Source organism: Phodopus roborovskii, unplaced genomic scaffold (assembly GCF_943737965.1).
Source record: "Phodopus roborovskii unplaced genomic scaffold, PHOROB, whole genome shotgun sequence".
Taxonomy (NCBI): domain Eukaryota; kingdom Metazoa; phylum Chordata; class Mammalia; order Rodentia; family Cricetidae; genus Phodopus; species Phodopus roborovskii.
The window spans coordinates 49,979,051-49,998,146 of NW_026126407.1; the positions used below are offsets into that span (position 1 = coordinate 49,979,051).

At 50.2% G+C, this 19,096-nt stretch overlaps 2 protein-coding genes across 3 annotated transcripts; one reads left to right on the top strand and one right to left on the bottom strand.

Moving 5' to 3' along the window:
- Positions 1-964: 964 nt before the first annotated feature.
- On the top strand, positions 965-5,105 carry Paqr4 (progestin and adipoQ receptor family member 4). The gene is made up of 3 exons (XM_051181279.1): positions 965-1,492; positions 2,964-3,185; positions 3,294-5,105. The coding sequence occupies exons 1-3, from the start codon at positions 1,327-1,329 to the stop codon at positions 3,725-3,727; spliced, it is 822 nt and encodes a 273-aa protein (XP_051037236.1). The 5' UTR covers positions 965-1,326; the 3' UTR covers positions 3,728-5,105.
- On the bottom strand, positions 4,566-14,815 carry Pkmyt1 (protein kinase, membrane associated tyrosine/threonine 1). 2 transcript variants are annotated; one of them, XM_051181277.1, is made up of 9 exons: positions 14,515-14,628; positions 13,901-14,214; positions 8,158-8,645; positions 6,895-7,388; positions 6,291-6,397; positions 5,990-6,162; positions 5,653-5,810; positions 4,886-4,963; positions 4,566-4,801 (listed from the first exon to the last, which is right to left on the bottom strand). In XM_051181277.1, the coding sequence occupies exons 2-9, from the start codon at positions 13,938-13,940 to the stop codon at positions 4,690-4,692; spliced, it is 1,650 nt and encodes a 549-aa protein (XP_051037234.1). In that variant the 5' UTR covers positions 13,941-14,214; positions 14,515-14,628; the 3' UTR covers positions 4,566-4,689. The 2 variants fall into 2 exon arrangements, with proteins under 2 accessions (XP_051037234.1, XP_051037233.1); XM_051181276.1 differs by lacking the exon at positions 13,901-14,214 and having other exon boundaries at positions 14,515-14,815.
- Between the last annotated feature and the right edge of the window lie 4,281 nt (positions 14,816-19,096).

Below are 19,096 nucleotides of genomic sequence, written 5' to 3' on the forward strand. Positions count from 1 at the left end.
CAACACCCTAATCCTTGGACCTTGATGTGAGGGGTGGTGTCTGGTTTCAGGGTTTTTGCACCTCTTTTGGGAGTGGTCCTGGACTGCTGCCCTCAATGAAAGTTAGGGGTAAACAAAAGTGATCTAAAGACTGACCAGAGAGTTAAAATAAAGGGCCTGTTTTAGTAGAGGTTCAGCAAGTTTTTTTGTGTGTGAAGGAGGAGCTATGTTAATAAGGATGTAGGCAGGAGGGTTGCAGGTAAGGTTCTGGGTGTTTCATACAGTGAGCTTGCTTCTGAGAGAGGAAGTGGAAGCTGGTTGTGGGTAGTTTTATGCCGAAGAAGTTCCTTGCTGGCACCAGCAAGAACAGAAAAGAGTCGACCTTTATTCCCTGGCCTCCTTTTTGCCCGTTCCTTGCCTGTACTGGGCCTGGCCGAGGGTGTGCCTTGTGGGCGATAATAGGGAGTTAGCTGGGTGGAACCCAAGCGCAAAGAAGCCTGGCTGGAAGGGCTGGGCCTCGCCAAGGGCTCCAGGTACGTCATACATCTTACATATTTGGCCAGTGGATGATGGTATACGTTCAAAAGTGGGTGCGAGCCATCGTTGCGTTGGACTTATCTGAAGGGGCCTTAGCCAGCAGCACCTTGGACAGAGCCTGACTGTGGGCTTAGGCCTGGGTAGTCAGGCTGGGTACTCGAGTTGGGGGTACCCAAAGGTGCGGCAACCTGGAGGTCACTAAGAAAGCTGGGGTGTGAAATGTTGGTAGACGCCAGGTGCCAGGCCACTCCAGTTGAGGAGTCCAACCCAGAACACCGCGTCCCAAGCCAACAGGCACCTCATGAAAAGAAGGCTGCAACCGCATATGTTAAAAAGGGAAGACCTGGGCGGTCTCGGGGCGGAGCATCCCTGTCCTCCGCGCCCATTGGTCCTTGCAACATGAACGTCAGGAATCCAGCGCGCGAAACATGGGCAGACGGCGGGGGCGAGGAGCTGGGGTGGAGCCTGGCGTCCCCTCCAGCGTCCGGCCGCGCCCGTCCTCTGGGCTGCGGCGAGAAGCCAGGCTGCCGGTTGCGGCCAACGGGAGCTCTTCCTGCGGTGCTTTGCCACGGTGGAATTGGAGGCACTGGGGGCTCCGGCAGCCGGGTTGACAGCTTCCTTTCCCTTGCGGGGGCGTCGAGCTCGCGCGTGCGCAGCGCGCAAGGAAAGAGGGCCGGGACCCCCGCTGACCCCACGGAGGGCGACAGGATAGCCCAGAGGTGAATCGTGATGAGCTTTCCAGCGCTGCGGCTCCACTGAGGAGGAATCCTGGGAGCAGAGGGTCGCCGGCCGGCCGCAGTGCGTGAGGCCATGGCGTTCCTCTCCGGGCCGCGCCTGCTGGACTGGGCTAGCTCGCCGCCGCACCTGCAGTTCAATAAGTTCGTATTGACTGGCTACCGGCCGGCCAGCAGCGGCTCAGGCTGCCTGCGCAGCCTCTTCTACCTGCATAACGAGCTGGGCAACATCTATACACACGGTAGGTGAGCGGCATCCCGCTTCATGTTTCCCGCACTCGCGGCCGCCTTGTCTGTGAGCGTAGCAGCTCCCTGAGCCCCAAGTCCTAGGCTGCTCTTGCCCTAGTTGGGCCGGGCGCCGCCGTGACAAAGCTGCCATTGTCCCAAGCTTCGTTGCCAGCTTCTGCTTTTCCTGCAGTGCCCCAAGGCAGGAGAGGGGAGCAGAGTGGGAGCCAGCTTAATCCCGCTGAGCTCTAGGGGTAAGGATCCTAGTACCCCTTGGTAATCCTGCGCCCTGGGCACCCTCCCTTTCAGCACTGGTCCTGGAGATGGGTGTTCACTGGCTAGGAGGAGTCAGAAAGTAGAAGACCTCCCCTGCCCGGCCCAAGCCCCTCCTCGTGGTGGCCTAGTGTCCCCGCCACCATAACAGTAGCCTTGGGGATCCGCTTGATGCCCCCCTCCCCTTGCGGCCCCTAGAGCTCTGCTGACACAGCCCTGGCATGTCCTTGAGCCGCTGGGAAAGGGGACTAGAGCCAGTTAGGTTTAGACTTATGCTTTTCTCTGAAGGAGAGGGAAAACGTTATTGTCAGACCCCCCACCAAGAGTGGGGCTGATGCCTGCATTTGTCCTCTATTAGGGCAATGCCAACTGCCTGTGGGCAAGGGTCAGAATCTCCAAGTAAGGCCATCACTGGAAGGAACAGAGCTCCTGAAAAACACCCTCAGTGGAGATAGAATAAGCTTCTTTCAGCCCTCTTCCCTTCGTCCTGGCCTTTCCTGGCCTTTTTTCTTTATGAAAAAGAAAATGACCCAAAGTCTCCATCTGCCTGGACATTTGACAATGTTAAGTAACCCTGAGTCAGATGTGTCCCTTCTGTTCTAATCAGATTCAGGTTGAGGTCATGCTTCTCCAGGCTTCTGTGGATACTCCAGGACAGATAGGCAGACCTGGTCTGTCCTCCTGTGTGGAAGAGAGGAGCTGTGGCCTTAGCCTCAGCCAGGACAGCTCAGGAGTCATCCTTTGCCCTTTGCCTGGTTGCTGAGCTCAGCTGGGACAGGTCACTCAGAGCATGTTTCCACACCTGCAAAGTCCTGCTTATTGTCTTACTTCTAGACCTGCAGTAAGCCCTGACAGGAGCACTTCTGAAAGTTTGGAGCCCACAGACCTTGTGTGGGCTGGCAGTAGCATTGAACTCTGCCTTGCTTTGTCTTTCTTGTGTTTTTAATATCAGGTCACTTTAATTTTTTATATTTATTTATTAACTTACTGTGTGTGTGGGTTGATGGGTATATATCTGCCAAGGCATGTAGAGGTTAGAAGACAAATTGTGAGAGTTGGTTCTCTTCTACCATGTGGAATCCAGGATCAAACTAAGATGGTCAGGCTTAGCACCTTACCTATGAGCTATCTTCCTAACCCCAGTTGATGCTTTGTTTTTAGATGCTTTTTCTTTATGATGAGTGTGTCTAATGGGTAACTCTCCTTCCCTTCTAGGACTAGCCCTCCTGGGCTTCCTGGTGCTGGTGCCAATGACCATGCCCTGGGGTCAGTTGGGTAAGGATGGCTGGCTGGGAGGTACACATTGTGTGGCCTGCCTAGTCCCCCCTGCAGCCTCTGTACTGTATCACCTCTTCATGTGCCACCAAGGAGGCAGTCCTGTGTATACCCGGCTCCTTGCCCTGGATATGTGTGGAGTCTGCCTTGTCAACACTCTTGGTGAGCCAGGGCCCCAGGAAGGTGGAGGCAAGGGCTACTGGTGGGAATCCTGGGTAGGGAAGATCAGCTAGCTTAGACTGATATCCTCTCTCTCTCTCCTCTCTGCAGGGGCCCTGCCCATCATTCACTGCACTCTGGCTTGTAGACCCTGGCTTCGTCCAGCTGCCCTGATGGGTTATACTGCACTGTCAGGTGTGGCCGGCTGGAGAGCCCTCACTGCTCCCTCTACCAGTGCCCGGCTTCGAGCCTTTGGTTGGCAAGCTGGGGCCCGCCTGCTGGTGTTTGGGGCCCGTGGAGTAGGGCTGGGCTCAGGGGCTCCAGGCTCCCTGCCCTGCTACCTGCGCATGGATGCATTGGCATTGCTTGGAGGGCTGGTGAATGTGGCACGTCTCCCAGAGCGTTGGGGACCTGGCCGCTTTGACTACTGGGGCAACTCCCACCAGATCATGCACCTGCTCAGTGTGGGTTCCATTCTCCAGCTACATGCTGGTGTTGTACCTGATCTGCTCTGGGCTGCCCACCACGCCTGTCCCCCAGACTGAGCTGTCTCCTAGCTGCCAAACCAGCCTGCCCACAGCTTCCTGGAACAAATAACACCACCTTTCCTCCTGCTGGTCTGCAAGGGGCTGGTTCCCTGGAAGAACCAGGACATGGGACTTCCTATCTGGGAGACCACACTTCATTCTTTCCTGTGGATTAACCTCTTCTTGTACCCAGGCCTTCAAATTCTAGTTACTCCTCTCCCTGCCAACTCCCCTACAGAGTACCGTTTCACTAGAAGGCTAGAAGGAAATCATTCTTTGGGCTTCAGTTTATGCTGTTTGACCTGAGAGTCTCTGAATTCGTGTCTGACAGTTGAGTCCTGCCAACTTACCAAGCCTCCAGCCCAGAATCACTGCCCCTGCCTCGCCATTCCCACAAGAAACCTCCTGGATTCTTGAACTAGCTTCTCTGCCCCTGCTTCCTGACCTCCATGCCCTGCATGCCAAACCTCTCAGCAGCCAGAATTTTACCGTTCCTGTCATTCCTGCATATAGGATGCAGGGCAGGGAGACCAGGCCCTTTTCTCAGGACCAAGTGGGCATTGGTTCTGCTTGTATCACCTGGCCAACAGACATGAGAGGAGCTGCTACTTTCCCTAGGCCACAGGCACAGATGTGGATTGGTGGCTTTGGATTCAGGCCTCACTGGAGCAAGGACTCACCTTCAGTACCATGGTCTGACCGATTGATCAGAAACGTGTCTGCTCAGGAAATCTATACAATGTATGGCTCCAGCCTGCTGGCCAAAGGCCATTCTATAGCAGAGTATAGCCTCACAGCCAGATCATCTCAGAAGCCTAAACCCCAGGCAACATCAATAAAGGGACACGAAGTACTGTGTTGCCACATGAACAACCTTGGGTGCTCCCAAGATTCATTACCTTTTATTAGATACAGAAGTTTTGGGGAGGAGGTAGGAAAGAGGGTCAGAGGTTTAAAAGCACCAAGGCTGAACTTGTGGCTCAGGCTGGGTCTAACGAGTCCTCAAACAGACTGAGGAGGTTCCGTGGCTCAAAGGTGGGGCAGGGACCTCTAGGAGGCTCGGAGTCCATGTCAGTTAGGTCCAGGGCATCCCTTGGGGTTATAAGAAAAAAGAATAAGATTTTGGATCCCAAAGCCCACTGTGCCCAGCCCTAGGCCTGGGCTTGCTCTCCTCACCTTGGTGTGTACCTGCTTCGAGGGGTAGAGGTTCTCCTGGTGATCCGGGACAGGATGGTCTCTGGGGAGAGTGAGGGACTACAAGAAAGAGGACAGCACAAACAAGGTGTTGAGGGTTGAGGAGGGTAGGACCAAACCAGCTCTGACTCTATCTGGTTCCAGACCTCTGCTTGGTAAAGGTAGGAGACAATAATTGAAATAAACACACACATTGACAGCTGTCAAGTCTTCCTATCTGACCATGTTTAGAGGCCATCACTGTCCCTTTTCAGGTTCAAATGAGCTAGATGTCAAGTTTTGTTAAATGAAGCTTTTCTAGCATTTTGCTCTGTTACAAAGAACATTCAGAGTGAGGGAAACAGTACTATAAAGGGAGGGATCCCAAGAGTGTGTGGTTCTTCCTTGTAGCAGTTTCTTAATTACACCCTCTCCCTTGAATGACAGACACCTGGGACAAAGAATCCTCCCAGGACAGGGATTTACCAGGTTCTGGGAGATACTCACCTAGGGGAAGACAGCACTTTGTCCCTGAACAGGGGCAGCCTCTACAGAAATGGGGGCTGCAATCCTGTACTAAGACTGGTATAAAGCTGTGCTAAATGTCACAGTTGCCCACACAGGCCATGAGCCACATCCACAGAGCCAGTCCTTGTTCCCTGGGTGTGACAGAGATCCATCCACCCTCCTCTCCATGGAGCCTTCCATGGAGCATTGACCATAGTGGTGTACATACACACTTCACCCTCATGTCCTAGACTCTCACCCACCCTATGCTGTCATCATCCCAGCTGCTGGAGAGGCTGCTGTCCAGGAGGGGGCTGCAAGGTGGAGAGCCAGGCGGTGTGGCTGGTGGGCCTGGAGGCTGCAGCCAACTGGCAGGATGAGCCAGGCCATGCCAGAGCCAGCAGAGCAGAGTGATCAGTGCCTAAGGGAAAAGGGAACCTCAGAAATCAAGCCTTATAACAAAAATCACAGTACTTGGGAAGCTGAGGTAGGAAGATGAGTTCAAGGTCTATATAGTAAGTTCAAAAGGGAGCCTCAGGAGACTGGCTAGGTCCCCTGGGCATGGAACAGGTAGCACAGACCAGCATCATAGAGGCTTACCTGCCACAGGGCCCAACCTCGACTTAGGGCTTCTGCAGCCATATACCATAGAACATTCCAGGGACGTGGCTGCCTCAGCATGGGCAGGGCCAGCAGGGCCTCAGCTGTGGCTCGCAGCTGGGGATCAGGTTCCAACATCATGGTGAGGACAGAACGCAGCTCAGCAGACAGACCTGCCAAGGAGGCAGAGCCATGCATGTCAGGAACCAAGGTATTGACTAGGCCCTCAGCCCAGCAGTGTCATTACTACTAGCCACCTCTTGCTGATAGTAGTTGGCTCTTTTCCTGAGCCCCAACTCACCAGCAGTGAACTCAGGGGGCAAGTATCCCTGGCGCAGCTGCTGCCAGCCCTCCCCACCATGAGGCAGTTCCATGTTGCAGGCCACTTCCAAGATGGTGAGACCCAGACTAGTTAGGACAGGGCATGAAGCAAAAGAGAGGCAAAGTCAGCTTTGTGACACAGATCCTAGTCCTATGCAGCATCTTTGTGGGAAAGTTATTTGTACATAATGATGATGCCAACCCTAATAATCAGTTGAGGCAGGGCAGCAGTATCCAGTGTGGACTCAGAATTCTGGGCCTGAGTATAGTCCCAGATGCTAACTGTGGGCTTGACAAGTCCCTCAACCTCATTGCACCCTATTCTCCCTGTGTTGGAGCATAGCCAGAGAGCTGCTAGACAGAGATGGCTAACCTACAATGTAAAGAGGCCTCTAGAGGGTTTGTTGTTTACTCTGGAGACCACTCAGCTAGTGGGCAGAGGAAACACCTCCCAGGCCTGAATGCCCTCTTACCCTAGTACCAGGAAGAGCTCCTCTGTGGGGCAGTCCCTCCCTTTCTGCTGATCAGTCCCCAATAAGGGCCTCTTACAGTCCCTTCATTACCTCTCCACATGCCAGCCTCACCTGAACACATCTGCAGCTGTCCCGTAGGAGCCCTGCAGCAGTTCTGGGGCCATGTAGCGAGGGTCTCCCTCCTGGGCCTCACCAGCGCCAGTTGAACCCAGCTCCACCAGTAGTCCAAAGTCACCCAGCTTGCAGCGGCCTCGGGGCCCCAAGAAGATGTTGGCAGGCTTGACATCGAGGTGAACTAGGCCTTGACTATGTAGGTGGTCCAGCGCCAGAAGAGTGTCCCGCAAGTAGCCCCAAACCTGGGCCTCTGGCAGGCTGGCCCCCCATGCTTCACAGTGTTGCTGCAGGCTGGGCCCACAGAGCTCTGTCTGCAGGTATAGGATGCCGCCCTCCTCCCAGGCCTGCTCCAGTCTCACACAGTGTGGATGCTGCCCCACCTTCTCATGGCCGCCTACCTCAGCCAGCTTTCGAGTCCGATCTTTGGGGCCTCGGAATGGTGACATGGAGCGCTTAACAGCATAGAGTCGGCCATCTTCCTTGGAGCGCACCTGGAAGGGAGGTGTGGCCCAGAGGCAGGATAGAAGACAATCAGCGAATGCTACTAAGATTTCACCATGTAGGGAAATACATGTCAGTCTTAAGATCTCTGCATGCATTAAGGAACTAGACTCATGTCCATTGCAGGAGAGTGCACTGGAGACCCAGCAACAGAGGAGATGGGGCAGACTATGCCCTCTGACCAGGGTCAGTGCTAAGAGAAAAATTTAGACCCAAAATAACAGGGGCAGTATGTTCTGTTGTGCCCAAGCTTTCCTCTGGAGAGGAAAGATGACCCAAGGGCCTGTGCTACTTGAATTTTAAATAAAATTGCCCTCAAAAAGTGCTTGTGCAAAGGGAAGCTACTGTTTTACAAGACATATAAATAAATGGAAAATTAATAGCATATTAAACAAAATTAATGGAAAAGGGTACAGATTTTGAGCCTGCTAGCTTAGGGGAAAAGGTAGGCATTGGGGTCAACTCCAGGCTGGATAGAACTGGTCATGGAGCCCAGTACAGCCATCTCCAAGCAGAGAGGTGGCAACAGCGGACTGCTGTAGGCTGTGCCAGAATCTGGGTAAGGGGCTAGTGTTCATGAGGCAGGTCTTCAAGGTGCTTGACCTGCAGGTGGGGAGTAGGAGGTGGGGTTGGGGAGGTGGCTGTAAGCCCTAGAGAGGCAAGCTGTCCAGGAATAAAGGGCAGCAAGATACCTAGGTCACTATCCCACCAAGGCAAAGAGGTTCCCCAGAAAAGCCCTGGAAACCACCCTTCATTTACCTTGAAGACCTCTCCATAGGAGCCATGACCCAGGCGGCTAAGCCTCTGGAAGTTCTGCTGAAAGAAGGACTCTGGCCTGCTCGGGTCATACCCAGGACTCTGCAGGGTCTCTGAGGTCTCACCCAGGAATGACACCCTCCGGGGCTGGGGCTGGTGCCAGCCTGGGGTCCGAGGAGGGAAGAGACGGCTGATAGGAATGCTCCCCTTGGCAGGGGGCCGAGGTGGAAGGCTCCGGCTGAGGCCCCTGGGCCTTTTGAGAGAGAAACCAGGCTCTGCATGTCGGAAGTAGGCTGGAACTGGGATGGGGGTACCACTTAGGGGTGGTGGGGTGCCCTCGGTGGGCATGGACATAGTCAATGCCAGAGGATCAAAGCACAGAGCAATGTGTCCACTTAAACAGTGCTTGATTCTGTGGCGCACAAGTGAGCCACTTCTTTGCCACACACACGTTTTACTTTCCACATGAAGGCTGTCTGGGCCACAAGAACCTGCAGAGAAGGAGAACAGGCTATCACACACCTGCACACTGTGCCACCTTTACCTTGGAAGTGACATAAATAATATGAAGTCAGAACCATAAGCCTGTATCCCTAAGGGTCTCATATCTAGCAGGGGAATTATAAGACAGGCAGCTCTAGAGCTGCCCATTCAGCCTTCTTCTCTGCAGCCTCTCCCAAGGTCCTAGGATGAAAAAAATCATGCCATCCCTCATTACCAATTTCACAGTAAAAACAACTTCTAAGTTCCAAAACTTGACTCCTTTCTAGAATATGTATATAAAATGAGGAGACTGTGGACTTCCCCCAGAAACAGATAGATAGATGAAAACTATATACCATCTTAATCTCTGGATGTGATACTAAAGACAGAAAATAAAACACAAAAGAAAATCTAGTAAATCTTGTAAGAACAGGAGAAGGAGTAGAACCTGCGAGTCACCAGCAATGTGGGCATACATCCAAAGGTGAGGCTCTTGCTGCCTCAGCTCTCTGTCAGAATTAAAGTGTCTGCCTAGGAAGAGCAGGTTCTCAGCATTACTGCTTCCCACCAACTCTACAGGGCAGAGGCTGGACTTCTGTTAGCGAGAGACTAACCAGAGGCTTTCTTCTCTCTCTTGTGCCACTGACAGAGGAGATAGAGGTTCTACATCAGGCCCAGCAGGCTGAGAAGTTCATGGTCCAAGCCCCAGCTTATTCACAGGAAGGGAGGTCCACATTAAAAGAGACAAGCAAAGAATGCCAGAGACCTCTGTCCTGTCCCTTAGGTAGCAGGGACAGCCGTGTGTGTGTGTGTGTGTGTGTGTGTGTGTGTGTGTGTGTGTGTGTGCGCGCGCGCGCGCATCACTGTCTACAGCACAGCTTAGAGAGATTGCCTAGAGGTAGAGGCAGGCTGTGATACAGTCCTAAGGCTGTCTCCAGGAAAAGTTGACTTTGAAACAGGGTGAAGTTCATACCTGACAATGCTGTCAAAAAAGTAAGGAATGAGGTAGTGTATGGAGCTAGGCACAGTGAGGGTCACCTATAATCTCAGCATTTGGGAGGCAGAGGCAAGAGAATAAGGAGTTCAAGGTTATCCTTGGCTACATAGAGAATTCAAGGCTGGCATGAGTTACATGAGACCCATGCTCAAAAAAAAAAAAAAAAAAAAAAAAAAAAAAAAAGGACCTGAAAGATGACTCAATAGGTAAACATGTTTGCCACAAAGTTGTCCTCTAACCATCACATATGTGTCATGGTACACTCAACCCCAACAATAATAAATATCTTTTTTAGTGAATGAAAGCTTTACGTCTTAGTTGTTGGGGTTGGACATGAAGGTATAGCCCTGTAATTCTAGCCTAGAAAGGCAAGAGGTTCACAAATTTGAGGTCAGCCTGAAGCATATATTCAGATCTTGTCTCAAAACTAAGGAAGAAGGGGCTAAAGAGATAGTTCAGCAGTTAAAAGGATTGACTACTCTTCCAGAGGACCTGGGTTTGATTCCCAGCACCCACATGGCTGCCTGTAACTCCACTTCCAGGGGAATCTGATACCCTCTTTTAGCCTCCATGGGCACTGCCCACATGTAGAATGTAGACCTAGAGTCAGAAAAAAACCATACACATAAAATAAATAAACCCATACACATAAAATAAAGAAATCTCAAAAAATTATTTAAAGAAAAAAAAAAAAAAAAAAACTAGGAAGAAATGGGCATGATAGTGCATGCCTTTAATCCCAGCACTTAGGAGGCAGAGGATCTCTATGAGTTTGAGATCAACCTAGTTTACCCAGAGATAGATCCAGGCCAGCCAGGGCTACATATATAGTGAGATCCTGTCTCAAAAAAGGAAAGGAAGGAAGGATAAAAGGAAGGTAGAAAAGAAGAAGGAAGAAGAAATGTAGCTCAACTGAATTAGGGAGAGCACCTTCCTGGCATGTGATAGGCCCTGGTTTGATCCCTACTACCAAAACCAAAACAAACAGGCATGTTTTGAGAGCACAAATGTCCTTGTTCTCTCAAATAGCACTAGGGAACTCAGAGTTAAACATTCAAAGAAAAAACATGTAGTGATACTTTGCTTACGAGCTAATAAAGCCACTGAAGTTCACAATGCAAAGCCAGCCACACTTGTCAGCCATAGAGGTCAGGCAGGTGTGGTAAACACCTTTAATCCCACAACTCAGAAGACAGAGGCAGATGGATCTCTGAGTTCAACGCCACCCAAGCCTTCATGAAAGTGAATCAGTCTAAAAAAGAAGCAGAGCTCATGCCTTTAATCCTAGCACTAGAAAGGCACATAAAATAGGAGCAGGGTCTTGTATCCTGGCAATTAGTATCCAGCCACAATAAGGACAGAATATCCATTTCAGCCTTGGTAGAGGTAAGAGCTCTCTGGTGGTTTGGCTGCTTTGCTTCTCTGATGTTCAACTTGAATCCCAATATCTGTCTCTGGGTTTTTATTATTCCTACTACAAGATGTATAACCTCTTCTGCCCAGAAGGCTGAGTATGGAGGTGTCTAACAGCCAAGGTGACCCCTGGGCTATCTATATAGCCAGGCTACACCTGGCTCCCCCAAGCTCCTACAACCAGGACCAGAGGTGGCTAATAGCCCAGATGACCTCTACACCATCTGTGTGATGGAGAACAGATCCTTCTCTAGGCCTTAGGATAACACAGTAGCCTATCTATAGAACTGAGAAGAATTTTGATCTAATTATGCCTCCTTGTGTATTGGGGGTTGTGTTTCAGCAGAAAACCTTTTCCCAAATTGTACTGTACTTAAATATGTCTACAGTAGACTGCCCAGTGTCAGACTCTACAAGTTTCAAACAGCACGAGCTACTGAGTTGTGTTGAATGGGATTTCCTTCTTGACTCACATAGATCAACCTTTTGCAGGTCCTTATGGTTTCAAGGCCCCAGATGCATGCATATACAAAGGCCTAAATAAAAAGGAAAACACGTTCATAGCAATGGTCTTAAAGTTGTGGGCTGGAGTACAGCTCATGGTACCATGTACTATAGCTTCAATACCTTCAGACACCTTCAGCTTAGCCTTTGTATAGCACAGAAAACAAATCCCTGTTCAACCTCTCCAAATTGGTCCACAGATTCAGTACAATCCCATCGGAATCCCACCTGGCTTCATTACAGAAAACAATGAGCATGCCAGGCCATGGTGGCACACACCTTTAATCCCAGCACACTGGGAGGCAGAGGCAAGTAGTTCTCTGTGAGTTCAGAGGACAACTTAGAAAGAGCTGATTCTATAATCCACTGGATGTTCAAACCCCCAACCCCACCAAAGTCAAACTCATGAGACTAAATTTGGAGGACTTATACTTCCAAATTTCCAAAGTTTCTTCAAATCCACAGTAATAGAAACAGTTCATTCATAAAAAGATGAAATTTATGGTTTAATCGTTTTTTTTTTTTTTGAAGTTGGGCAAAGTGGCACACACCTTTAGCCCCAGCACTCAGTGAGGCTGAGACAGGAGGAGCTCTGATTTTTTTGAAGCCATCTTGATCTACATAGAAAATTCCAGGATAGCCAGGGCTAATAGAGTGACCCTGTCTCAAAAGAAACCCACCCCCACTTGTTCTGTGTGTTTTTTTTTTTTTTCCAAGACAGCTAGCTTTGAACAACTTCCTGCCTCACTCTCCAGAGAGCTGGATTGTTTTCAAAGTTAGTGCCAAACATCCCAAAAGGAAAGAAGTCTTATCAACATATAATAGAGAACTGGGTAGCTTCATGAAAAAGTAATTTAGGAAAAAAAAATTGACTTCATCCATTCTTCTCACTCAGTGTGTGTATTTATACTTTTATTTTGTTTTGAGAAAAGTCTATGAAGCCCACACTGACCTTGAACTTGCAGCAATCCTCTTGCCTCAGTCTTGTAAGTACTGGAATTACAGACATGAGCCACCACTGCTGACATTCATTGACAGAAATAGTAGTGTTTGATCTTGAATGTTGCAGACTCACTAGTGGTCTTACACATAAATGCTTTCTTGTGATGCCTTTTAAAAAAGCTATTATTCATTTGTGGTAGTAGGGAATAAACCAAAGGCCTAGCACATGTTAGGCGAGCACTCTAGCAGAACTACATCCTTATCATACATCTGTGCTTTCCAAATGTGAGATATATTTTTGTTTTTCAGAGACAAGGTCTAAAGGCTGTCTTCAAAGTTGTTGTGCAGCCAAGGACAGCTGAGTCCTCCTGCCACCTTCTCTAGTGTGCTAGGATCACAAGCACGTGCCACTACATCCAGTTCATGCAGTGCTTGGGTATCAAGCTCAGGCGTTATCTATGTTAGGGAACTGCTATACCAACACACTTACTAATATAACCCCATGCCCTAAATATGCTCTGGGATATTTTGAATTATGAAGAGCACCTGGCACCAGGAGTTTGTGGACTTGCAATTCTGCACTGACTTACAAAAAGCTGAAGAATTTAAGACTGGTGTCTGGCAGAAATGCTAACTATTATCATAACCAGTGCTTTAGTTAGTAATTGAAATGACTCAAGCACAGTGGTACAAATACTCAAGTATTTGTGTGCCTAATGGGAAAAGAGAGGAGCATCAGGTTGCTACAATGTTGTAGCTGAAACAAAAACAAGTTGAAAGCAATTTTAGGGGGAAAAACAATGTATCAAAATTTGCCACATATAGCCTAGGGTGGTAGCTAGATCAAATTACTTGGACGATGGTTAGCCTAGTGAGGTTAAGAACTTAAGAGGCTTGGCTGGAGGGCTCTTTTGCTATGGCACTATTTACTTCAAGAATCCCAGTCCACAGATGCACAAATGGCCTGTGCTTAACAGTCCTAGCATGGTCAGGGACCTATATTTTGGTCCTCACGAAAGGAAGGAAGGAAGGAAGGAAGGAAGGAAGGAAGGAAGGAAGGAAGGAAGGAAAGAAGGAAGAAAAAGAAAGAACAGGATCCATGATCATGCTGGTTAAACACACAGCTTTGCAGGGAGGGAGGGAAGGAGAGATGGCTCAGAGGTTAAGAGTACTTGCTGACATTCCAGAGGACCCAGTTCTGATTCTCAGCATTCACAGTGGCTCACAAGCATCTGTAAGTCCAGTTCAGGGGATCTGACACCCTTTTCTGGCTTATGTAGGCACCAGGCACAAACATGGTGCGCAGACACACACGCAGACAAAAATACTCATACATTAAAATATACATACATACATACATACATACATACATACAGTCTCCATGTCTAGCATCAGGGAACCCATCACCTTCTGCCTTCAGCCAGGAAGACCGGCCCCTCAACGTCATTTATGTTTTAACACCTCTGGCTTGGTCAAACCGCCTTTATGGGATGAGAAGGGTTGGTAGTGGCGTCCTGGCTGAGTCCAGAGTGGCCCTCCGCCACTGACCAGCCAGGGTGACCTCCCCGTTTCCAGGGGCCTCACCCTCTCATGGGCTGGATACATTTGCTGACTACCTTCTAGCGCTAGATTGTGAGTTCCTCCCGGGCAGCGCTGCTGCTGGATTGCTCCGTGGCAGAGGGGACACCATTGCGTAGACCGGCTGTCACCCGGAAGGGGCTCTTCCCAGAGAGATGAGGGAAAAGAGAGGCAGTGCTGGGAAAAGGACTTCCAATGGGGAGGGACAGGCAGCCACCAAGAGCGGCCCGCGGGAGTAGGCGGGGCGTGGGCGACAGCGCTGACCCGGAGTCACCCAGTCGGCCCGTGACAAACAGGGAAGGGTGGGGCTGCTGCAGAGGGGCGACCGGTCACCGAGGGGAGGTCGGAGGGCCGTCGCGGGGCGCAGCGCGGCAGGAGCGCGGGGCAGGGCGCCGGGCGGAAGAGCGGCGCGGCCCGGAGCCCTCACCCGGGTGTGGGCTCACCTGCGGAGGCTGGGCGGGGCGGGGCGCGGCGCAGCAGCGAGGTCCCAGGTTCCGGGTCGGCGGAGGCCGCTGAGGGCCTCACAGAGGCCAGACAGGCCGGCGTGCGGCAGCGGCGCCTCTGAACACCGGGACGAAGCACTCTCTCAGAAGGGGAACGGCCCGTGAACGCGCGCGGAGCTAGCTCGCGCCAAAAATTCCAAACCGGCCTCGAGGCCCCGCCCAGGATCGCCTGCGGCCCCGCCCCCTGGCGCAGCTCGCTAGGCTCCGGCATTGGCTCCGCCTCGCGTCCTGCGTGCGTACCGAGGCCTCCCCGCCCCCAAGCCTTTCAGAGCGCTCTCACTACGCAGGCGCACCTCTTTGGGGCGTTTTGCTGCTTGGGAAACTAAATTCTTAATCCTGGGCACTGCGTCGGATCGCTCCTTACCTCCCTCAAGGTTCCCAGGACTTCTGTCAGCCTACAGACTTTGGTTCTCGCACTCGCTGCCCTCTTTGGGCTGCCTTAATTCTCGCGTCCATAAAAGGAGCAGACAGGGCCCTGCACCCAATGGCGTTTCCTCAGGAAATCAAAGTGCCCTGCAACACGTAATCTTACACATTCTGACGGATAACGACGGGGAGCGCCTCTTCTAAGAAGCTGGAGCTTCCTTGTGCCCAAGCTTTCTTCTGGAGAGGAGAGATGAACCAGGGGCCTGTTGTTGCTTGTATTTTTAATAAAGTTCCCTTCAAATAGTGTTTGTGTAAAGGAAAGCTACTATTTTAGAAGACATGTAAGTAATTGCAAAATTAAAAAAAGCAAAAGTATGATGGGCAAGGGAAAAGGTACAGCTTTTGAGCCTACTGTAAAAGGTAGGCATTGGGGTCAGCTCCAGAGCCAGTCATGGATCCCAGCATAATCATCTCAAAGCTTCAGGTTGTCACCTCTTGTAAAAGGACAATTCCTTTAAAGTGGTTAGCAGAAAGCCTGTGCAAAACAACGTGAGATGGAGCTTGCTTCTTCATGAAGAGGACCTTTATTCATTTAATCGAGAAGTGAGAAATTTAGGCCCAGTCCAAACACAGCTGTGGCTATAAAGACCAAGAGCTCGGGTGCAGCCCACCTCCAAGCCCTTTTCTTTTGCATTAGCATGTCTGAGAGCAAGGGCACCTCACAGTCTTTGCTGAGGATCCCAGACAGGTCCCTCTCCAACTGTAGGGTTACTTTCTACCAGCTCTTGTTTTCAGGTCAGGCCTCATCTCCTTCCAACTGTCTATTCCTCCCAAGTCTAATTCATAATGATCGAAACAAGCAAAACAACACAAACACAATGCAATGATACATGCCAATACCCCAAATACCCCAAGCACAGAGGTGGCTAAGGCAAAAAGATCACATGAACCCAGAAATTGAAAGCTAGTTGGGCACTATAACAAGACCCCTTTCTCAAAATCAATTAATCAAACAAACAAAAGTTAGGCATAGTGCTGCAGATATGTAATCCCTGCACTGGGGATCTGGCGAGAATGAGGCAGGAGGATCTCTGAGTTTAACCCCACCCTGGTCTATATAAGAAGTCCCAGGCAAGCCAGGGCTGCATGGTGAGACTCTGTCTCAAAGCGGCAGCAGGGGTGGAGGGGGTGGGGGGGTTGCAACTTGAACCCTGTCTCATAAAGGAAATGGAAAAGGAAGTGAAATGGCTAGGCTGTCAGCTGAAGGGCACACTTCTTGCCTCGAATATGTGAAGGCCTAAGTTCAACCCCAGCATTACAGAGATAAATAAAAACATTTTTATTCCAGCAGCATAGTTCGATGAACATCTCACTCTGTAGAAAAAGGCTGTACTATACATGCAATAAATGGGAATTAGTAGAAGTTGCTGTAAGTATGCAAATGTTGTATCAGGAAAACAAGGGCTGTGGGCTGCTCCATAAGGCTAGGAAATGAATAGCTCCTCCCTCCTTGGAGAAATGAGCACTAGCTGAGAAAATATATGTGAACTACTTTTATTGTAGGAGAGGCTGACGAGAGGTCAGCTCTTGTCTGTCTGGGTTCAGTCTCATTGATTAAAAAAAAAAAATATGAGCAGAAACCATGGGTCAGCAAGCAAAAGCTTGGTTTAGAAAGTGAGGACTGGGGCCTGGTGGTGGTGGCACACTCCTTTAGTTCCAGCACTCCTAGGCAGAGGCAGACAGATCTCTGTAAGTTCAAGATCAGTCGGTCTACATAGCGAGTTCCAGAACAGGCTCCAAAGCTACCGAGAGAAGCCTTGTCTCAAAATCAAAACAAAAAATGAGACGTGGGAATGATTGGTTAGCACTTTTTATGGGTTAGATGTTAGAACCTCTAGTGCAGTGGTTTTCACCTGTGGATCATGACTCTTGTGGGGAGTCTAATGACCCTTGCACAGGGTCATTTCACAGGCCACCTAAGACCATCAGAAAACACAGATGTTTACATTATGATTCATAACATTAACGATATTACAATTATGAAGTAGCAAAAACATTTAAGGTATGTGGGGGGGGTTGAGACAGGGTTTCTCTGTGTAACAGCCTTGGCTTTCCTGGAACTTGCTTTGCAGGATCAGGCTGTCCTCAAACTCATAGAGATCCACCTGCCTCTGATTCCCATCACTGGGATTAAAGGCATGTGCCACCACTGCCCGGTGCAAAAGTACTTTTTATATTTGTGGGTCATCACAACATGAGTACTAGAAACTGCATTAGGAAGGTTGAGAACCACTGCTCCAGTGGAAGAATCTTCTCTCCCCTTGACATAAAATCAGACAGCATTGCATCAATCAAGACCATGAGCAGCTACTGTTTAAGTCAGGAGTCAGGAATCCCTATCTACACTTTGGTGGCACAGACAGAGGCATGTTTCCAAAGGGATCAAAATCAGGGCTCCTAGCTGAACATGGTGGTGTTTGTGTTAATACCATCACTCAGAGTCAGAAACAATCCAGTCTCTCAGAGTTCAGGGCCATCCAAGACTAAATATGGAGACCTTGTCTCAACAACAAATGAAACCAAACACCAGAACTCTTGCTCTGGAGACCTTCAAACCTCAGCCAGGTGCTAGGTTCCACAAGTCCCATTCCCACATCCAGGAGAGAACCCTGCCCAATATCCCAGTGTGACATTTCATTACAACAGTACCACAGAGCTGTACACACCTCTCAGACTCTGAGGAAGAGTCCCTCACCCAGATGGGATCACAAACAGAATAAAGTGACAAGAAAGGGGAGGAGGAAAGGGTAATCTCAAATGGAATCCTGGAGATCCTAAAGAAACTGTGATGGCGCTTCTGAGAACTGGCTGTTTCTGTTGCATAGTGTTTTATGAGTATTTGTTAAATTGCATATTTCTATCTCGTGTGTGCTTCTCTGTATATATCATATTTCATGGTTGCAGAAATTCTAATTGGCAGGTGGGTGGGAAAAGAGGTTAAGAGGGGTCAGCTTTGCCCATTTGTGAGTGCCTGGGTAATGTCTGGGAAGGTGTCCCAGAGGCAGCCAAGGGAAATCGGAACCTCAGATGTGGCCTAAAGAGTTGCTGACACGGGATGGAAGGGGCAGCTGAGGAGCAGCAGCAGCACAGCTGCTGGTACAGGAGGTGTCTGCCCGCAGGCGCCTGACTGTGCCTCCAGCTGTCCTCCCAAATTCCCACCATCACAGGTGCCGCTGGGGGCCAGGAAACCCTTTGATACAGACTGCCATTTTAGGTAATGTGTGTCCTGGGCATCAGTCCTGCATTTCCAGCATCCCAGCCATCTCCTTGCACTTGATCCCTGCTATAACCCCTGTAGTTGCTCTTCTGTTTAGATACTGCATTGTGTCCCCTTCAGCCCAAGGTGCTCAGCACCCAGATCAATGCTCTAGCAGAGTTTCTTTGAACTCTCAAATCTGTGTTCTTAGACTACCTGGATGGAGCTGGATATAGAAGTAATGATTCTGCGGGTCTTGAGCAGACATCAAGTTGGCCCAAGGACCCAGGCTGGTTGGTATTTTCCACAGGCCTTTGCCAGCTCTCAGGCAGCCTGGCACTGGCCAAGTATGCTGTCAAAGTGTACCTCCTGTGTAGCCCCTTGGAGTCTCTCCTCCTACCTCCCTGGAACCCTGCAAATGAGTCCTGTGTGCCTGTATGTCTGGCTCTGCTTAGGGAGCCTCAGCTGTTCCAGTTCTGAAGCTTATTGATATTACTGGGCCTGGGCCTGGGCCTGGGCCTGGGCCTGCTCAGGGGCATGGTGAACACTAAGAACAGGAGAAAGGAGTCAGAACCCCATAGACTGCTTGGGATCAGACTCCAGCCCAACTTAGCAGTTGTACCATTTGGGCCATGTGCTGCTTCCTCTCTGCCTGTTTCCCTAACTACAAGACAAGTTCCAATAGCTCTGGCCCAAGGGTCTCTTACAGTTATCACTTTGGAGGAAAGTATCCAGACTTGGAAAGGCCAGATGAATGCTCAAGGTCCAAGGTCAACTCGTTGTCCTGTCTATGATCCACTCAGCTGGCCTCTGTGAAGGTCTGAGAACCAATGCTCATGGCCTTGGGGCAAAGCAGGCAGCATTCTCTCTATCCAGTTGTCTGGATTCTTGTGGAGCAGG

Excerpts from the sequence above, each read along its gene's own strand:
- Paqr4 (XM_051181279.1), top strand. The coding sequence starts at position 1,327 with ATGGCGTTCCTCTCCGGGCCGCGCCTGCTGGACTGGGCTAGCTCGCCG. Across the intron at positions 1,493-2,963 it reads GGGCAACATCTATACACACG|GACTAGCCCTCCTGGGCTTC; the intron begins GTAGGTGAGCGG and ends CTTCCCTTCTAG. Across the intron at positions 3,186-3,293 it reads CTGCCTTGTCAACACTCTTG|GGGCCCTGCCCATCATTCAC; the intron begins GTGAGCCAGGGC and ends TCCTCTCTGCAG.
- Pkmyt1 (XM_051181276.1), bottom strand. The coding sequence starts at position 14,785 with ATGCCGGAGCCTAGCGAGCTGCGCCAGGGGGCGGGGCCGCAGGCGATC. Across the intron at positions 5,811-5,989 it reads GAGGTTGGGCCCTGTGGCAG|GCACTGATCACTCTGCTCTG; the intron begins GTAAGCCTCTAT and ends CTTTTCCCTTAG. Across the intron at positions 4,802-4,885 it reads CGAAGCAGGTACACACCAAG|GGATGCCCTGGACCTAACTG; the intron begins GTGAGGAGAGCA and ends TATAACCCCAAG.